General features: G+C 44.7%; 1 protein-coding gene across 1 annotated transcript in view; it reads left to right on the top strand.

The window, feature by feature from the left end:
* LOC143930610 (rap1 GTPase-activating protein 1-like) overlaps positions 1-21,167 on the top strand; it is a 166,869-nt gene that overhangs the window by 11,108 nt on the left and 134,594 nt on the right. Inside the window, exons 3-5 of the mRNA XM_077455106.1 lie at positions 13,768-13,803; positions 14,341-14,388; positions 20,341-20,379. Of these exons, the coding sequence (XP_077311232.1) occupies positions 13,768-13,803; positions 14,341-14,388; positions 20,341-20,379 (123 nt within the window). The remainder of the gene's footprint in view (positions 1-13,767; positions 13,804-14,340; positions 14,389-20,340; positions 20,380-21,167) is intronic.

The raw sequence follows: 21,167 nt of genomic DNA, 5'->3' as shown, positions 1-21,167 counted from the left end.
GCTAATCTCAGTGCTCTCTATCACGGTGCTGGTGTTAGATGACTCTATCACGGTGCAGGTGTCATTGCTGTATGTCACGCTGCTGGTGATCATCTCCTGCACCCTCTTCTTTGCCTACCCTGACCTTCCCTCTCCTCCATTGCCTTCATGCGCTCAACAGTCCTGAATTGTCACAACAATTTCACTTATAAAAAAAGAATGCTTGTAGTTGTCAATCCCAGATTCACCTCATACATATGTTGTCATTGGCCATGTGGTAAGACTATGTTTGCACAGCTATTAATTATTTTGAAGCTGCAAATTTGACCTGTAGGTTTGCAAAGTTCGCCTCCCATTGAAGTCAATGGGGGCTCGCCGCGAACGTTACGGTTCGTGAACTATCGTTCGCGAAACGTCCCGTCGGAAGTTCGTCCATCACTACTCGTCAGTGCCTGGGTGTCACCTCAAGTCCCCTTGTGGAACAATCTTAATATCCCTGAGCTCTATGGTCATCACAGCTGACCATCCCAGCTGTCTATGGACAGCCCCAGTTAACCTGCATGAAGTATAGGTACAATACAAGTACGGTATAGTCCACTGGTATAGTCTAGCGTATACAGGCACAAGATAGATGTATTAAAGGTTTGATAAACTGTGAAATAGGTTCAGCCTAGGTTTGGAATAAGTGTGGTGTAGACTGCAGTATGGATTGGGTACACTTGGTGTCCTGCTGTCACATACCTGGTCGGAGGCCGGAGGGCTGACAGGCTCCCCTTGCAGCTGAGTGCAGAGCACCCTTGAAGGTGATACAGGAGATGCAGTGCCCAAAGAAGCTCAGCTGTGGTAACCTGAAGAGCTGATTACCGGATAATAGCAGGAACAAGCAGGATACACTGCAGGGCAGGTGTCCCTCAGAAGTACTTAGCAGCAGGACGAGACAGGATCAGGAGCCATTCCAGGGGTAATGCATGGATAATCAGTCAGGAGCAGAGGCAGATAGCAGGAACAGGAACAAGCCACGGTCATACACAGGTAATCATTTAGTTCACCACCCCCCCCCCCCCCCCCCCCGCCAGAGGAGAATGGTGCAGCATAACATCAGTAGCTCACTAGAGGGATTAAAAAAATTAAAGGCAATGTCTACTTTTCTCTATTGCTGTAGCCCAGAACCTGGCTACAATACATTACTGTGAAAACTCATTGTATATTACCAGTTCTCCTGGGACAGAAAAAAAGAATATTAACATATTGAAATCTTACTGGGAACACCCTTGCAGTTTAAATGGCACTTATGGTTTAGATGGGGATATCTAATGAAAGATCTATAGGACGATGTTGTCTCTAGGTATGTTCCTCAAAGGTAAATTTCCCTTCCTCTGGTATTGTTCACTTAATTTCCTCATTTTTTTTAAATTCCCCTTTTTGTATTTCTGTGTAGATTATCCCTCAAGCTGTAGATAACAAAGGTGTGTGATATATTTATCCCAAGCGTCTTCCTTGTTTCAGAATTGGCACACAATGGCGTATTGTCTCTGGATTCACAATGATACTGAGAGGAATGTGCGAGAGCCTGGAAATACCTGCAAAAAAGTTGTCAATAAAAATACCTTTAGGGCTGGCTCACACCTGAATCGCACACAAACATGCTGTGTTCCTGTGTGATTCACATGTGAAATAGGTGCAGTGCAATTTCAGTCAATTAACTTTAATCGGCTGAAATGGCACCGGAACATAGAAGAAGGAGTGCATGCACCACTTAATATAACACACAGCAACTGAATGGCAGACCTGAATTTTCTAGACTAAAGGGTGGACCTGGCAGTGCTGAAGGGCAGGCCTGGTGGCCTTGGGGGGCAGGCCTGACTGTACTAGAAGGTGGACCTGGCAGTGCTGAAGGGCAGGCCCGGCGGCCTTGGGGGGCAGACCTGACTGTACTAGAGGGTGGACCTGGTGGCACTGAAGGGCAGACCTGGCGGCCTTGGAGGGCAGACCTGATTGTACTAGAGGGTGGACTTGGCAGTGCTGGAGGGCAGGCCTGGAGGCATTGGAGGTAGGGTAGCCATCTGTCCAGGATTCACCCGGACAGTTCGGGTTTGAAATCCTGTGTCCGGGTTTCAGTCTGCCTGAAACCCGGACACATTATTTAGACTGGGCTGTGGCTCCCCAAGTAACTTAGATAGTGACACAAAAATCTGTTGCCATTCGGGATCTGCTGCCCGCTCTCTGAGGGTAGGTTTGGCATCACTGGTGGGCATGATGTTAGTAAGAGCAGTTTGGCCACATCCACTGTTTGCCGCAGTGCACTGCGTTACCACTCTCCTTGGGGGGCACCCAAAGGTGTCTCAGGTCTTTTATAATCCTATAGTGTATACTACGAAAAAAATGTGCCCTGTGCCGCTAAAGTGTTCGGGTTTGGCTTGAAGAAAAGGTGGCAACCCTAATTGGAGGGCAGACCTGATTGTACTAGACTAGAATGTGGACTTGACAGTGTTGGAGGGCAGGCCTGGCAGCACTGGAGGGACCTGATTGTACTAGAGGGTGAACCCGGTGGCACTGAAAGGCAGACCTGGTGGCTTGGGGGATAGACCTGATTGTAATAGAGAGTGGAATTGGCAGTGCTGGAGGGCAGGCCTAGCAACATTTGAGAGCAGACCTGATTGTACTAGAGGGTGGACCTGGTGGCACTGGAGGGTGGACCTGGATGTGCTGGAGGGCAGACATGACAGAATTGGTGGGTAGACCCAGCCATTCTGGAAGGCAGAAATGGTGGCACTGGAGGGTGGACCTGGTGGCACAACATCACAGGGTCAACTGTTTAAACTAGGTAGAGACAGCTGGTTGGCATCACAGAGAAAGATGGTGGCATGAGACCCTTGATGCAGCAGCTGAGCAGTGGATCACAGCAGATCAGTGCTGGATTTGCTTGGTGAATTCATTGCAGATAAACCAGCTGGAAAGGTAAAAAGGGATTAAAAAAAAAACACAGGGAGTTCCCTTTTGAAGAAAATGTATTCAGTTCCGGTATTCCTTTTCCATAGCTGAGCTCCTCCATGCCCTCTGTTAGTTTTGATGCTCCTCTCTGCTGTCTTTTCAGCTTCACAATATATTTTCACAATCCGATATACGGTACCTAAAATTGAACAAGATAAGATGTCGTACTGATTCGGACGGTGCCGTTGCCGGCATTAGCCAGTGATTTGACATGTCGAATCGCATTTCAAAACGGCCTGATGTGAACGTAGGGTGTTTGTCCAATCTTAATTGAACAAGCTGAAGTTAGAAGCTGATTGGTCACTATGCACAGCTGCACCAGATTCTGTGTGCACCAGGTTTAGTAAATCTCCTCCAAAGTATTCAAAAAAAAGGTGGGGGGTCAGTATGACAGCCAGGCAACTAGCAATGTGAGAAGAGGACTGCCATGGCATTTTTCCATGTTTCTCAATTGACATGTTTACTTTAAGAGCAAAAGTGCAGCATAAAATCTGATTCACCTTTACTAAATACAGACTGCAGATTATTTTATGAATTGCCCCATCTTGTGCCTCTAGCCAGTATTGCAACAGTTTTAAACAATTCCCAGTAAACTCTAAGCCCGCATACACACGGTCGGAGATTTTGCCAACCAAATTCCGTCGGATTTTGCCCGTCGGATTTAGTCCGACGGATTGTGTCCGAAACTGTTGCATACACACGGTCGGGCCAAGTTGACGAAAAATCCGATCTTTCAGAACATAATGACGTAATTTAGTTACGATGGGACTACATTCAGGCTAGTAGCCAATAGCTTTGATGTAGGAATTTGATCTGAGCATGCGTGGCACTTGGTCCGATGAAAATGCTCTACACATGATCGGATTAGGTCCGTCCAGCCCAGTTGGTCGGGAAATCTTTCCAACATGTTGGAAAATTGGGTTGGACGGAGATTCGGACGGAATCAGTCTGATGCATACCACACACAGTCGGATTATCTGACGACACGGTCCGATAAGACTCATTCCGACCGTGTGTACAAGGGCTAAAGCTGTTCTGTTCCAGAGAAAAAAAAATCCACCTTGAGTTGATAGTTCATCAAGACAATGAAAAAACTAAAAATGTTTGTTTGATCTTGCATCAGAGAAACAAACTTTTAGTGAGATAACATAGAAGTCTATCAGGCCAAGTCCAACTAGAGTCCCATAAATACTGTATAGAACCCATTAAATCAATCACCCAAAAGTCACAAAAGTTGCAGCGAAATCGCTGTAGTGTGATCCAGGACTTATGTGACCATCATAAGACAATCAAAAGATTATTTAACTCTTATGCTGCCACATACTTTTTTTTAAAATTAATTTTAGGCCTGAAGATTAGTTTAAACCGCCAAACTATATATTTTTTGAATCCAGAGACCCTGGAGAATAAAATAGTGGTAGTACCAATTTTTTTATGTTGCACAATATTTGCATGGCTGATCAAGTGCAAATTTTCAGTAAAAATTACATAGGGCACACAAATGCAATATATATGCCCAGTAAAAAACTGTCAAATGTCAAATATAAAAGATGATGTTGTTTTGCATAAATAGATGCCCAGCATGTCAAGCTTTAAAATTGTGTGCGCCTGTAAAATGATGATGTACTACAGTACCCTATGTTTACCAGTGTGACACTTTAAAAAGCCCCTTGAGGTTATCAGTTTTGGGTTAACCATGAATAATGACCCTCAAATTATTGATCTCTTTCTGGAGTTTTAAAACCATACTTTAAATAAAGACTCTACAATTTGTATCACTGTCCCCGTAGGGCTTGCTGAGTGTTGACCTCTTAAGTCTCTCTCTGGTTACCTGCAGCGGGTTCCTAAGGGTTTCCACTTTGTCCCACCCTTACTCCCGCTTGCTCGTTACTCAATGACCAGTCCAGGGTATGTGGGTTTTTCTTAAGTCTCTCTCTGGTTACCTGCAGCGGGTTCCTAAGGGTTTCCTCTTGGTGGCTAGGGGTTTCCACTTTGTCCCACCCTTACTCCCGCTTGCTCGTTACTCAATGACCAGTCCAGGGTATGTGGGTTTTTGTATTTTATTTTAGAACTTGGACGGGAGAAGGGATTCTTGGGCTACTCAAACTGGAATTATTCACAGTGGATAAGAACAATTCTCACTTGGCCTCTCCAAATTATTTGTGGAAGCAGACTCACTGCTTTAACTATACAGCCACATGTATGGAGGAATTAAGTCTTCTTGCTCTCACTAGCAGCAGACTTGATGCACTACTTTATCTTCAGGACACTCTCTAGCATCCCCTTTACTGACACCTGTCCACTGACTCTTCTAGCCCTCACTCAACAGGCCCCAAAGACACAGATCTATCTTCCATTTAGCTCTGCAGGACCTCTGGGTTCAGCTTCTATCTCTCTGTAAGCCCCTGGGTTGACCACCCAGGGCCGCACAACCACATCCGAGGAGGAGAGGGCAGCCACCCCTCTCCCTCCCGGACTCTTCTCCCTGACTCAACTAACTCTGAGCACATGTGCCCGGGGCTTTAATACAGTAGCCCAGCATGCAATGCAGCACTTCAGCTTTGCCAATTGCCAGGACTGTAACAAAGCCTGTGCACTCACTTGTCAGGCCCCCTCCCACTGTCCATTATGCCTCCATATTGGACCAGTGGGAAACAGTCAAACAAGCTGAGCTGCATCTGAGCACAATGAAAAGACATAACAAATAGATCCTGTTCCCTGGTAGGCAGAGAGTGCTAAGCAGAAATATCAAAATACTATACTCTCTTCTAGCACCTACCTAGGAGGGTGCTGCAAATTAAAATACGAATGTAGCACGGCCCCCTAGGGGACTGCTGAGAATTACCTGCTCATCTGCATGGCCATGACCACGTGAACCTTTCAACCCACCTGACACTCTGGGTTCAGACATCCTTGTAGCACTGTGTGGCAATAATCAAACAACTCAGTATAATTGGGTTCTGAAATATTTTTCTTGAACCAAATAAAGCACAGATAACAGCGCCATCTCAGCAAACAATTTCCTCCCAAAGACACAAGACAATGGTTCAGCAACAACAATATTATGTACATATATGTGCACTCCCTTTATCAGAGATCACCTCCTAGTGAATGTTTCAATTAACTACTTATGCTGCCACACTAAGCCCCTGTACACACGGTCGGAGATTCTGCCAACCAAATCCGTCGGATTTTGTCCGTCGGATTTAGTCCGACGGATTGTGTCCGAAACTCTTGCATACACACGGTCGGACTAAGTTGTCGAAAAATACGATCTTTCAGAACGTGATGACGTAATTTCATTACGATGGGACTACATTCAGGCTAGTAGCCAATAGCTTTGATGTAAGAATTTGATCTGAGCATGCGTGGCACTTGGTCCGATCAAAATTCGATACACATGATCGGAGTATGTCCGATCGAACCAGTTGGTCGGGAAATATTTCCAACATGTTGGAAAATTGGGTCCGACGGATATTCGGACAGAATCAGTCCGATGCATACCACACACAGTCGGATTATCCGACGACACGGTCCGATAGGACACATTCGGACGGATTCTCCGACCGTGTGTACAAGGGCTAAGAAAGATGTAATCTGGACAGTCTATGCTATCCTAGTGGAGAGAGCGGGTCTACACAGAGTAATATAGGAGCCTTTCTATAAGTAATCGCAAAAGAGCTCCACGTTGTAGATCTGATGTTCTTTGCTGGCTAGTTGGATCTTGTTAACTGTAATCCGTTTGAGTATAATGAAAGCAATGGATTCCTAGTGGTGAACATCTAAAGGTGTCTGAGCACAGTGTTCAAGCGATGCAGTAAAGTGTTCTTGGGGTAAAGATGTCTGTGCAAAGTGTCTCTGAAATAGTGGCAATGAATAGATAAAGGTTAAGCAATTTGCCCTCTCACCAATGACCAAATCCCTCTGACGTCTTCTGGACAGGAACTCGTGTAGCAGCACTCGTGAAGCTTGTCACACGCACCCACACCGACAGGCAGGCAATCCGAGTAATGTTGGCAACAGGATGTCCGACAGCGAATGCCAGAACTAGACCCTTAGGCCTCGGGCTGGAAGTCAGACTCCGTGTGGTAGGCTGCAACCTCTCTCCCTGTTGATGTGTAGTCTTAAGGTACATGGGTGTAAAGCAACTCTATTGCCACGTACACACGATCAAACAAGCGGGTGGAAAAGTCCGGCAAACTCAAGTCCGCCGGACAATCCCCCTGTGTGTAGCCTCCAGCATACTTTTTGACCCGAAAGTACGGCGGACTTAGAATGCCGTGTTGCATTCCATTTCGCATTTCGCATTTCGGCGGACAATCCGGCCGTGTGTGTGCCAGTCCGCCGTACTTTTGAAATGAGCGGACTTTTCCCGCCCGGAGAAAAGTTTGCTCATTTCGAGCGGGTCTCCAGGTAGGCGGGGCCCGCGAAGGAGACGTCGCTGGCCCCGCCGCCTGGTATGGACATAAAGGGGAACCCCAACGCCGAAAAAAATCGGTGTGGGGGTCCCCCCTAAGTCCACAACAGACCCTTGTCCGAGCACGCTACCCGGCCGGCCAGGAAAGGGGGGGGCGAGCGAGCGCCCCCCCTCCTGAGCAGTACCAGGCCACGTGCCCTCAACATGGGGGGTGCCTTGGGGAAGGGGGGGGCCGCGCGGCCCCCCCACCCCAAAGCACCTTGTCCCAATGTTGATGAGGACAAGGGCCTCTTCCCAACAACCCTGGCCGTTGGTTGTCGGGGTCTGCGGGCGGGGGGCTTATCGGAATCTGGGAGCCCCCTTTAATAAGGGGGCCCCCGGATACCGGCCCCCCACCCTATGTGAATGAGTATGGGGTACAATGTACCCCTACCCATTCACCTGTAAAATAAAAGTACAAAAAAAAAACACAACAAGCCTCTTCTTCCGACTTCGGGGGTCTTGCCCCCCTCTTCGGTTCTTCTCATCAACATGGGGACAAGGTGCTTTGGGGTGGGGGGGCCGCGCGGCCCCCCCTTCCCCAAGGCATCCCCCATGTTGAGGGCACGCGGCCTGGTACGGCTCAGGAGGGGGGGCGCTCGCTCGCGCTCGAAATGAGCGGACTTTCCTCCGCGTGTGTGGGCGAGTCCGTTCATTTCAAAAGTAGGGCGGATAGTACGGCGGACTTAGTACGCCGTATTAGTCCGCTGAAAAAGTGCCGTGTGTGGGCAAGTAGCCCATTCGGAAAGTCCGACGGACAGTCTGGCGGGAAGTCCGCCAGACTAAGTACGTCGGACAGACGGCTATGTGTGTACGCGGCTTATGAAGGAGAACTATACGTCCAATAATTCACTTTGTTGGTCACACAAATATGAGGTCACTGGTTACACTGATTATCAAAAGGATAAGCAATGCCTAGGAACACTGAAAGGGATGGTGCTTTCTGCTGGTAGTCCATATCGCTACATGAAGAAGAAGGAAAATTATAATGAAAGCAAATGGCAAAATGTATTCAAGCTTTTCTGCTCCCCCCCTAATATAAGCTTAATTTGTGGGTGTTATTAATGTTAACCACTTCCCACCCACGGCCATCATATGAAGTCCTGGACTTTCAGTGGGAATATCTGAATGATGCTAGCAGCCACAGGCATCATTAAGGTATCTTTGTTTTCAGCCGGCAATTCTGTGCACCATAAGAATGATCATAGTGGCAGTTCCACTGCCTGATCATTCTTACAGGCGACGGGAGGGGACATCAGTGACCCGGATGATGACGATAGAGATTTCTATGACCGTCGGAGGCCCGGGTTCCCGGAAGTAAACAAAGCCACGGTTGTCAGCATGGGATCCGTGAATTTTTTTTCACGATCTCATGCTTTCCAGCCTGGAGGAGAGATGTGGGGTCTTATTGACCCCACATCTCTCCATAAAGAGGACCTGTCATGAATGATTCCCATTACAAGGGATGTTTACATTCCTTGTAATAGGAATAAAAGTGATCAAAAAAAAAAAAAGTTGTAAAAATAAAGTAAAGATAAAAAAATAAAACAAAATAAAAAATAAAATAAAATAAATTGTTTTTTAAAACGCCCCTGTCCCCAGTAGCTCGCGCTCAGATGCGAACGCACACGTTAGTCCCACCCACATATGTAAAGGCCATTAAAACTACACATGTGTGGTATTGCCACGTGCGTTAGAGCGCAAGAGACAATTCTAGCTCTAGACCTCCTCTAACTCTCAATATGTAACCTCTAAAAAAAATGTAAGCGTTGCCTATGGAGATTTTTAAGAACTGAAGTTTGGCATCATTCCATGAGTGTGCGCAATTTTAAAGCGTGACATGTTAGGTATCTATTTATTTGGCGTAACATCATCTTTTACATTATACAAAAAAATTGGGCTAACTTTACTGTTTTGTTTTTTTTAAAATCATGAAACTTTTTTTTTCCCAAAAAAATGCGTTTGAAAAATTGTTGCGCAAATACTGTGCGATGACTGCCATTTTATTCCCTAGGGTGTCTGCTAAAAAAAAAATATATAATGTTTGGGGGTTCTGAGTAATTTTCTAGCAAACAAATTATGATTTTTACGTATAGGAGAGGAGTGCCAGAATAGGCCCGGTATTGAAGTGGTTAAGCTTAGTTGCTACTGCCCCCTGTTCCTTTGGTGCACCCGAGGAAAGGTGTGTATGAGCAAGAAGGCTCCAACCCAGGACCGCTGTCCCACCCCCTATGTAGGGCTAGGCTGCACAGGATTATTGGTTCTTAGGTTGCAGGCAGCTGGGCCACCTGCATCCTAGAGACCAAGGATTCTGTGCATCTCCACTGTAAATGGCAATATGCTTTGTAGGATTGGAACACACAGTGTCATTGGTTGCTACGGTGCAGACAGCCTGCCTACCTCCTAGCAACAAAGTCACTGTGCAGCTTCGTAAGTAGGTAGTCATTTATTTCAACCTGCAGCTGTCACATTCACCTGTGCCTTTTCCAGCACCACTCCCTACTCTTTGTGTGAAGCCACTGGTATGCAGCCAATCAAAAGTGAGTACACCCCTAAGTGAAAATCTCCAAATTGGGCCCAAAGTGTCAATATTTTGTGTGGCCACCATTATTTTCCAGCACTGCCTTAACCCTCCTGGGCATGGAGTTCACCAGAGCTTAACAGATTGGCACTGAAGTCCTCTTCCACTCCATTTTAGACATTCCCAGATAGCTGGTCCTGACGAGTGGCTATTACTCCACGAAATGCGTAGAGCTTTAATATTTGATGGTTTGTCACAGTTACCATGCTTTTTACCATGGGTTTTATTCGGCTGAGCCATTGAATTATTATATTATGTTCATTATGTCTGAGTATACTGTGTGTGTATTTTTGATACTAATTATATTCATGTTGTATATAGCTTACTATATTATGAATTCTATTACAAGATTTGCATTAATCATGTTTGTGTACCTTGTTGCGATTAATTTTATTACAATATGACGTATTAATCATGTTTATTTATTTTGTATCATATCTTTGAATCAAATATATACCAATTACTGAATTATGCCTATTGCTGTTATTATACAATATCTCTCTTTATTATGTTCAATGTCTCATCCTGCCCGAGTGGTGTGTTTCATACAAAGTCCCAATGCCCCTCTGTCCCTAATTTTTCCCCCTTTTTATATTTTACTCCCACCACCATGCTTGACTATAGGCAAGACACACTTGTCTTTGTACTCCTCAGCTGCTTGACACCATCTGAACCAAATACATTTATCTTGGTCTCATCAGACCACAGGGCATGGTTCCAGAAATCCATGTCCTTAGTCTGCTTGTCGAGAAGAAAAAAAAACCTGGGGGATGGGACTTTAAGGGCAACAATGTATAATAATAAAAAATGTGTTTTATTCAAGAAAATACATATATAAATAATTACAATAATACTCAAAAAATATAAAAACAAAGATGGTGATATTGGTAGGTTCTCATATAGATCCGGACAGTCCGACGCGTTTCAGGACCAGTTATATCCCTTCGTCAGGGACACTTGTCAGAAGGAGAGTCATACTGTATAGCCAAAATTCAAAAAGACATTGATGAGTAATAAAAACAAATTCACATGATCTTTGCTAACAATTGAAAACTAGAACATATGGCATGGCAGATAATAAAACATACAGCGTAGCATGTAAAAAAACATACCCATAGCACACAGAATAAGTGTTAACTGTCAGATCAATGGCGAAACAAAAGACTGCGACCGGAATCGATTGCCAAAGTTGTACCCCCACTTGTCCACACGATTCCTCCAGTAGTAAAGTGTAACAAGAAAGCTGTGTTCTCTAGATAGATAATAATGGTGTGTCGATGGTCCTATAAGGGCTCCACGAACACCAATCCATAAAAGGAGTATTGGTATTTTTAAGCCAATAAAGCTAATACATATATGGCATTACATATAACATGAACACAATTCCTTAACACAGAAAACATTGCCCACCTCTGCCTAAGCTGCCGCTCAAAGAGAAAAAGGGAGAACAAGTTGTAGAAGACCAGGCCTCAACCAAAGAGAGGGGCACACAAAAGGTACCAATCCACAAAGAGATCTGGAAAAGAGAGATAACAAAAAAAACATTTACAGAGAGTGATAAGGCTTGTAAGATTAGTCCAGAAGAGGGAATGGGCTGCTGGACACAGTCACCAAGCAACATTTGCCCACAGACCAACAATTAAAGAGAAAGTTTAAAAAGTAAAGCCATACCTTGTCAGGTTCTGGCGTTTAAATGCGCCAAAAATGTCAATGACGTGTGACGTCATCGTGCACAGAATTGTGCAGCTAACACGCGGACGTGGAGGCTGCCGTGTGCATGCGCAAAGCCATGTCGCGAAAAGACAACGTCATCACGCATGACAATGCACGACAGATGCATAGGTCATAAACTCCCGCAATGGCGCACAACTGTTCGCGCGCCGCATCGCCAGGAGGAAACGCCTGACAGTTGCACATGAAAATGCAGGCACCATTACCACCGTGGATGCGCAGAGCTGCCGCCAAAAGAGGAGCGCCCCAAAAAAAACTGCACAAACAATAATAAACAATCTCAAAAAACTCAGATATACAAAAAACTTCTGTCATCAAGAAATAGTAAAGGGGAGGAAAAAAAGGGGGGGAAAGGAGAGGATGAATTGTATGAAAATGAAAAATATTGATGAAAGAAACGATTATTGATAACACGACAGGGGTTGATAAAAAAGTGAGAATATAAATACTGATGAATAATGAGATGTAATATAGAAACATTGTATAACGGGTCTGAATTAGACCCGGGAGGAAGCTGGGAAAAAAAGATGCGAGGGAAACACAGCAGGGACCCCCAAAAGGAGGAGATTAGGGGATCCATGATAGGGGTGCCCCACAAGAAAATGCCCACCGACGCAACAGAGTGGGCTGAAAAAATGGTCGCAAAAACCAGGGCGCCATTCAAAACAGGATGCAGCCACATGGAAAGCAATCATATATGGATCGCTAAATAGAATCGGGAGGCCTGTGTGTGGCGGGCAGGACAGAGAAGAGGCAACAACTCCGGTCCAAAGGCCGCCCACGGTCATCATCACCAAAGGTCCACAGACAACAATATAAAACAATCATAGGCAATCAACGATAAACTTAAAAACCCCAACAGAGTACACAAGAACAATCGAGGGGGGAGGACATAGCGAGACACATTATTGTTATAACAAGACATAACATAGGCTATTTCGGATTAAACAACATTACAAAGATTTCCCATATTATTGTAACTCTCTGGTATTTATGAGGACATAGAACTGTAGTCATAGTTCTTTTTCGCATCCACCAGAAGAGAAGCCCTCCAAGAAGGGCCTGAGACTGAGTTGCTCGTTGAGTCCGGGGGGTGAGGTGGCCCCAAGATCTGCTATCCATCCTGCTTCCCGCTGGAGGAGGACCTTGTTCCAATCCCCACCCCTCAGACTCGGATGAACTCTATCAAGCATCAAAAATCTGATCTGATTAGTCTGCTTGTCTTTAGCAAACTGTTTGTGGGTTTTCTTGTGTATCATCTTTAGACGAGGCTTCCTTCTGGGATGACAGACATGCAAACCAATTTGATGCAGTGTGCGGCGTATGGTCTGAGCACTGACAGGCTGACCCCTCACCCCTTCAACCTCTGCAGCAATGCTGGCAGCACTGATATGTCTATTTCTCAAAGACAACCTCTGGATATGATGCTGAGCACGTGCACTCAACTTCTTTGGTCAACCATGGCGAGGACTGTTCTGAGTGGAACCTCTCTTGTTAAACCGCTGTATGGTCTTGGCCACCGTGCTGCAGCTCAGTTTCAGGGGCTTGGCAATCTTCGAATAGCCTAGGTCATCTTTATGTAGAGCCACAATTCATTTTTTCAGATTCCCAGAGAGTTCTTTGAGTGAGAGCGATAACATCAACTTTAACACACCTGCTCCCCATTCACACCTGAGACTTTGTAACACTAATGAGTCATCGGGGAGGGAAAATGGCTAATTAGGCCCAATGTGGACATTTTCACTTAGGGGTGTACTCACTTTTGTTGCCAGCGGTTTAGACATTAATGGCTGTGTGTTGGAGTTTTTTTGAGGGGACAACAAATTTACACTGTTATACAAGCTGTACACTCAGTACTTTACATTGTAGCAAAGTGTCATTTCTTCAGTGTTATCACATGGAAAGATATAATAAACTATTTACAAAAATGTGAGGGGTGTACTCACTTTTGTGAGATACTGTATGTTCTTATAAATTCACCCAGCTGTACATCTGTGTCTATACTCACCCCTTCTCTACTCTCTTCCAGCCTGCTGACCTGTTTGAAATGATCGAGAAAATGCAGGTAAGTGACTATTGTACATATTAATAGGAAGAAGCACAGGTTAGTTCCAGCCAGGTTTATGAGATCACTGTGTGGTAGATTACTTATCCCATGTGTATGGGGACGGTGGAGGCAGATGACCCTTACATTGGTGGTCAGTGGGAAGAATGCCCCTTACAATGATGATCAGTGGAAATAATTCTCCCCATATTGTTGGTCAGTGGGAAGAATGCTCCTTATATTGGTGATCATTGCAAAGAATGCCCCTACATTGGTGGTCAGTAGGAAGAATTCCCCTTATATTAGTGATCAGTGAGAAAAATGCTCCTTTACATTGGTGGTCACTGAGAGGAATGCCTCCTTACAGATAGTTGAAAACATCACTGGGATCCATGGTTACTTATCTGAGAGGCAAAAATGACTCATTGTTCAAAGAACCCCTAGCAACCACTGGAACCCTAGTTGGGAAAAGTTGGTGTAAACCTTAAATATTTTTTTTCTTTGGTATGTTGCTATCCACTTTGCACATTAACATTATTATGTGTTACTTTGTTTCAGTGCACCCGCTTAGAAGACCAGCGCTGTGTCCTTCCCTCCCCTATGAAGGTTGGTTACATCTATTTACACCATCCCTGTTAGCTACTTTGACATATAAAGTGTATCTAAAGCCAATTTTTTTTAAATGTGTTTTGGGTAGCATGTGGACGGTATAGAACACCTGGTAGGTCTTATAAGGCCGCGTACACACGGGCGGACTGTTCGCCCAACTTTGTCCGTCAAACAGTTTCGGCAAACAGTCCGCTAAATATTAGCATGGACGGACATGGCCACACACGACGAACGAACAGTTTGCTGAAACCGTGCGCGATGACGTGAACGGCACGTACGACGGGACGAAAAATACGACGTCCTATACACTGCATTATAACTTTCGGCGTGAAAATCCTTTCTGAGCATGCGCGCAACTTTGTTTGACGAACAAGCCTACACACGAGCGGACTGTTCGCTGAAACAAGGTTTCAGCGGACAGTTTTACGGAATTTCCGAAAAACCTTGTTCGTCAAACTGTCCGCTGAAACTGTCCGCTGAAAGCCCACACACGAGCGGACTGTCCGCCCAAACACTGTTCAGCGGACAAAGTTGGGCGAACAGTCCGCCCGTGTGTACGCGGCCTTACTCTCTGTGTCCATGCTAGGGAGATTCACCCTCTATACTTGTCCTGAAGACCATTATTACCATAACTTATTGTGAGTGAAAATGTAAAACGTTGAGGCACTGAAACAGATATAGAGGAATATCTTGCAATGGAGTTCCTTATTCGAGTGACATCTTCACTTTGGAGAGATTTCTTCTCACCTCCTTTATCTAGAGAAAGGAAGTGAAGAAGAATCTCCCCAATGAGATACAGAAAAAAAAAACTTGACAGGGGATTAAAGTGGTTGTATACTCATTTTTTTAACTTTTACCTACAGGAAAGCCTATAATAAGGCTTACCTGTAGGTAAAAAAAAATATCTCCTAAACCTGTACGGTTTAGGAGATATTCCCCTCGGTATGCGCCGCTGACTGCAGCGGCGCATGCACACAAGAGGATTCTCGGCTGAAAGTCCGGCAGTGGCCGGCCTGGACGGGATGAAATCTTGCTTTGCAGGTGGTAAAAAATAAATAAAAAATTAGCGGGTTTACTACCGCTTTAAACCCTTTCCTATGCTATCAAAAACTAATGCCCCATACACGTTGGAAATTCCAACGAAAAAAGTCCGATCAGATTATGTTGTCGGAAAATCCAATCGTGTGTGGGCTCTATCGGACTTTTTTTATCGGAATTTCCGACAGAAAAAGTTTGAGAGCTGGATCTAAAATTTTCCGGCAACAAAATCTGACTTTTTCCATTCGTGTGTAGAGAATTCCAACGCACAAAGTGCCACGCATGCTCAGAAAAAATTTGGAGACGAAAGCTATTGGCTACTGGCCTCTACGTAGTCCCGCTGTATGTCTTGTATGTCACCTCATTCCGAACGACTGGATTTTCCGACAACTTTGTGCGACCGTGTGTATGCAAGACAAGTTTCGGCCAAAATCCGTCGGAAAAAATCCGACGGATTTTGTGGTCGGAATGTCCGACCGTGTGTATGGGGCATAAGAAAATACAATTAAACCACTTGAGTCTTCATTTCCCTTTTTAAACAGCACAGGGATATCAGGAATATTCATCCCAGAGCTGTCCCAGTGCTGCTTTAAAATGCCGGCGGTCTCAGTGGTTCCTGTGGGTCCAGGCAGCTTTAACATTGGAACCGATGGCTGTGCGTCAAATACATAAGTGAATGCAATCTCAATTGTGCATATGTTCACTTTGAGCTTTACCGTTTCACTACAATATTTAAATGTCGCACTAATGTGACATCATTTTAATCAGCAGATTGTGCTGATTATATTTTGGGGTAAAAAAAATGTGTATCTGTGTTATGTTGGGAAAAATTACAGGATTGCGCATTATTTTTAAAATAAATTTTCCTGAATATGTCCAATAAAAACCAAGGACATAAAATACATGAATCTAGATGTGCTACCAAATTAAAACCCTATCTCTCCCGAAAAAAGCAATGTATAATACCTTAGGGTAGGGTACAAAGGCTAAAATGTATAATGTGCAGAACCAAGCCATCATCAAAACGTTTAAAAAAAAAAACACTTTGGAGGGAGGTGGTGGTCTCCCCAGGAGGCAGGGGGGTTTACAGGGGAAATGAGGGAGGCTGGCGGGCACTGGAGGGTTGAGGGATACTGTGGGACATTGTTGGAGGCACTATAGGGAGCTGAAGCAAGCTAGACCACATTGTGAGGTCTCTTTGGGGGCAAAGGGCTTGGGGGCACTGTGAGAAATTGGGGCCTTGTGGACCTCTATGGGACTATGACAGTGAGTTGGAAGGCACAGTGAGAGGTTAGGGGATCTCTAGCTAGCTGTAGGGTTGGCAGAATGGAGACTGCAGGCCAGCAATGGAACATGGCCAGATGAATGAATGAATGAATGAAATACTTATATAGCGCACAATGCGAACTGAATCACCTCTAGGCGCTGTGGCGAGCTTTGATCATCTGCTAAAAGAGGAAGGTCTTGAGTTTTTTCCTAAAAGCCAGGTGATTTTCTTCCAGGCGGATGTTGATTGGTAGAGCATTCCATAGCCGAGGCCCTTGGACAGCGAATCTCCGATCACCCTTGGATTTATACCGGGCTTTGGGCACGAGGAGGAGGTTTTTGTTGGCTGATCGAAGACTGCGGTTTGGTGTGTAATGATTTATTTTCTCCATTAGGTATTGCGGAGCTTCTCTATGCACGCATTTGTGGGTGAGGCAAAGGGTCTTGAACGTGATCCGATTTTTTACGGTTAGCCAATGTAAGCTCCTCAGTGAAGGAGAAATGGATTCCCAGGGTTTTTTTCCTGTTATCAGCCTTGCCGCCGTGTTTTGGATCAGTTGTAATCGCGCAAGTTGATATTGTGGTAATCCTATGTAAAGCGAGTTTGCGTAGTCCAGTCGTGAATTAATGATTGTTCCAACTACCACTGCTTTGTCATTCTTTGGGATAAAAGGGATGAGTCTGCGAAGCATTCGCAGCAGATGGTGAGATCGACTGACTACAGATCCTATTTGCGCATCCATTGACATTTGTGCGTCTAAAATAACCCCGAGACTCTTCGCTTTGGTCTTTGGGGAGATAGTCTGCCCAAAGACGGTTGGTGGAGACCAGGAGGTTTTGGTTGCGGGCTTATGATTTGGGTGTAAGATAAGAAGCTCTGTCTTTGATTGGTTCAGCTGGAGGGAGTTGGTGGTCATCCAGTCCTCTATTGATTTGAGGCAGTTTTCAAGTTGTTGTTGGTGATCTTTTTTTCCATTGATCCGGAAATAAAGTTGCGTGTCGTCAGCGTAAGAGTGGAAGCAGAGATTTGAGCATCTGATGATTTGAAGGAGTGGGCGAATGTAAATGTTGAAGAGAACGGGTGACAACGGAGAGCCTTGAGGGACTCCGAAGGTGACTGCCCGAGTTTTGGAGAGGAATTTTCCTAGTTTCACTGTCTGTGACCGATTTCCTAGGAAGGACGCGAACCATTGGAGATCTATGTCTTGGACTCCGGCTACTTCTGTGAGGCGGACGAGTAGAGTATTGTGATCTACTGTATCAAACGCTGCACTTAGGTCTAGCAGTACGAGGAGACACGGCTCTCCGTCATCTGCTGCTTCGAGGGCGTCATCCCAAATCTTGAGGAGAGCCGTTTCTGTTCCATGACCCGGGCGGAAGCCTGATTGCAGCGGGTCCAGGAGTTTGTGAGTATCCAGGTGAAGTTGTAGCTGATGTACTACAGCTTTCTCCATGATCTTAGAAATGGTGTTGAGGCTTGTAATCGGCCTACGGTTGTTTGGATCCTGAGGGTCCAGGTTTGGTTTCTTGAGTAGAGGTTTGACGATGCCTTGTTTGAGGATGCTGGGAACAATCCCTTCGTGGAATGATCGGTTTATGAGGTGGGTTATGGTTGGAGCCACGATGTCGGAGCATTCTTTCAGTAGTTTTGTGGGGATGATGTCAATAGGTGAGGTACTGTCACGCAGTTTATTAATGATGTTTTTTGCGGTGTCTACGGTAATTGGGGATAGTGAAAATTTTGGCGGTTGCGGTATGTTGGTGCGGACATCCTCTTTATGTATTTTGAGGTTGGATGTTTTCTTCTGACAAATTGTTTCCCTGATGGTTTTGACTTTATCGATGAAAAAATCCGACAGTTTGTCACAGTAATCCTGGGATTCGCTTTCTGGGGGTTCTAGGCACACCGGATTCATTGATTGATTAACCAGTTTAAACAGTTCCTGTGGTTGGTTTGCGGCCGTTGAGATTGTATATGAGAAGTGGTCCTTTTTGGCTTTGAAGATAGTTGAAAACCACTTGTCTCCAGTATGTGCTGTACAAAGTTTATTTCTAGTGGCCCCCAAAATAAAATGTTCTCAATACTGAAGCACACAGCCTCTAGCAGATGACTGACATTACTGACATCATGGAGCCAATTCATCAAGCTGCATATTAATGCAGCCACTTAAACAATACTGTCACATATGTACATGTCAAGTGTCCCGGATTTGCTGGGACGGTCCCACATTTTGATCCTCTATCTCACCAATGCTGTGTTCTGAGCCATCTCCCATAGAATCAATCTTATTTAAGTTACTGTACATGCATAGTCACTTAAACAAAGGTGTCAATTGCGTAGATCAGGTGCTGCAGGTGCCACAGATGGGCATTCCCCATATTTAGACATGGGGTCTGGGCAGGACCAACTTGTATTGTGGGTGTGATGGGTGGTTCAGTGCTAAGAACATTTTATTTCCGGGGTTACAGTGACATCAGCATTGTACTGAAACAAAATAACAATTGTTTATGGTACACAGGGTATTAGCAAACTAAATGACAATCTATAATGCCCCATACACACGATCGGAAATTCAGCCAGCAAAAGGCTGATGTGAGCTTTTGGTCGGAAAATGTGACCATGTGTACACTCCATCAGACTTTTTCTGACGGAATTCCTACCAGCGAAAGATTGAGAGTGTGTTCTCTATTTTTTGGTCGGAAAAAGTTCAGAATGGAAATTCCGATCGTCTGTAGCAATTCCGACTCCGACACAATTCCTACGCATGCTCGGAAACAAATCGATGCATGCTCGGAAGTATTGAACTTCATTTTCTCGGTCCGACGTAGTGTTGTACATCACCGCGCTCTTGACGGTCGAAAGTTCAGAGAACTTTTGTGTAACCGTGTGTATGCAAGACAAGCTTGAGCCGAATTCCGTCTGAAAAACCATCCAAGAATTTTCTGATTGGAAATTCCGCTCGTGTGTAAGGCCGCGTACACACTGGCGGATTGTCTGTCCAACTTAGTCCGTTGAACCGTGTTTCAGCGGACAATCCGCTCGTGTGTGGGCTTCAGCGGACTTTTTCAGCGGACTGTCTGACGAACAAAGTCTTACGGAATTTCCGTAATTTTGTCCGTCCAAACTTGGTTTTGTCCGTCCAAACTTGGTTTCAGCGGACAGTCCGCTCGTGTGTAGGCAAGTTGGACGGACTAAGTATGGCGCATGCTCAGAAAGCATTTACACGGCCGAAGGTTGCATTGCAGTGTATAGGACGTCGTTTTTCTAGTCCCGTCGTACGTGCTGTACACGTCATCGCGCACGCTTTCAGCGGACTGTCTGTTCATCGTGTGTGGTCAAGTCCGTTCATTCAAATTTTGGACGGACTGTCTGTCGGATTGTCTGACGAACTTAGTTGGGCAGACAATCCGCCCGTGTGTACGCGGCCTCAGGGTTCATATATGAAATATATATATATATATATATATATATATATATATATATATATATATATGTGTGTTCATATTTATTTGTAAAACAAAGATATATTATAAAGATATATAAAAATCTCATTTTTTTTTATATAAAACATGTTTTAAAGATTTAAACCAGAAACAAAATAATTAATGCTTTTTTTTTTTTTCTCTACATTTTTGTTTTTACAGAGAAAGGGAGGAGAAAAGCTGCACCCCGGCCTCCAGGAAGTGAGTAGTAAGCAGTTTTACTGTCCCTCAACTGCCCATTTAAAAGATAACATACGGCTTGAGGTGGGGGGGCTGTACACATGCCTGCAGCTATGGAGAATTTAACTTTGCTTGCCAAAATTAACAGGCATCAGTGCCTGTCAAACTCATCCATTGAAGTGAATAAGACCTCACCGCAACCAACAATCAAATACTCGTCTTGTGATTGTGGTGCGGTAATCCCATTGAAAATCGCCATTGTCAATTAAAAATATTTAAAAAAAGGCATTCTTGATGAGCAGCATCATCACCTCTTGAACATATGCAAGACACCCTTCTACCAACCTTTGAAAAACAATCCAATGTAGATGGATCATTTTTCAGAGGCCTGTTGATGGAAAATTTAACTAAGTCAAACTGATGCCCATGAATCAATGGGACTGGATCATAACTGCAAGCCAAACTTTTGGCTCCTGGTTGAAATCCTGGTAATCCCATTGAAAACCACTAATTGCCCCCAAAAATAGCCAAAAAAACATGCATTAAGGGGCAGAATTGCATCCTTAATGCCTGCAGGCTGCTCCTCTACTGTCCAAAGCAGATTGCTTTTCAGAGGGCAGTGGAAACTTGGCTGTAGGGCTTATTCCCATTGGTTTACTGTACATCAAGAGAAATCTGACCCAAAATAGTAAAAAAAACAAAAATCCAAAAAAAACACTTTTAAAATATTTGCAATAATCTTTTATGCCATTACTATGACCCACTGCCAAAAATAAAATAGAATAAATTCTATTACCCTGCATGAGGAT

Source organism: Lithobates pipiens, unplaced genomic scaffold (genome assembly GCF_037356315.1).
Source record: "Lithobates pipiens isolate NorthernLeopardFrog02 unplaced genomic scaffold, aLitPip1_a1.2 Scaffold_25, whole genome shotgun sequence".
In the NCBI taxonomy this organism is placed as follows: domain Eukaryota; kingdom Metazoa; phylum Chordata; class Amphibia; order Anura; family Ranidae; genus Lithobates; species Lithobates pipiens.
This window is presented reverse-complemented; position numbering and strand designations above follow the sequence as displayed.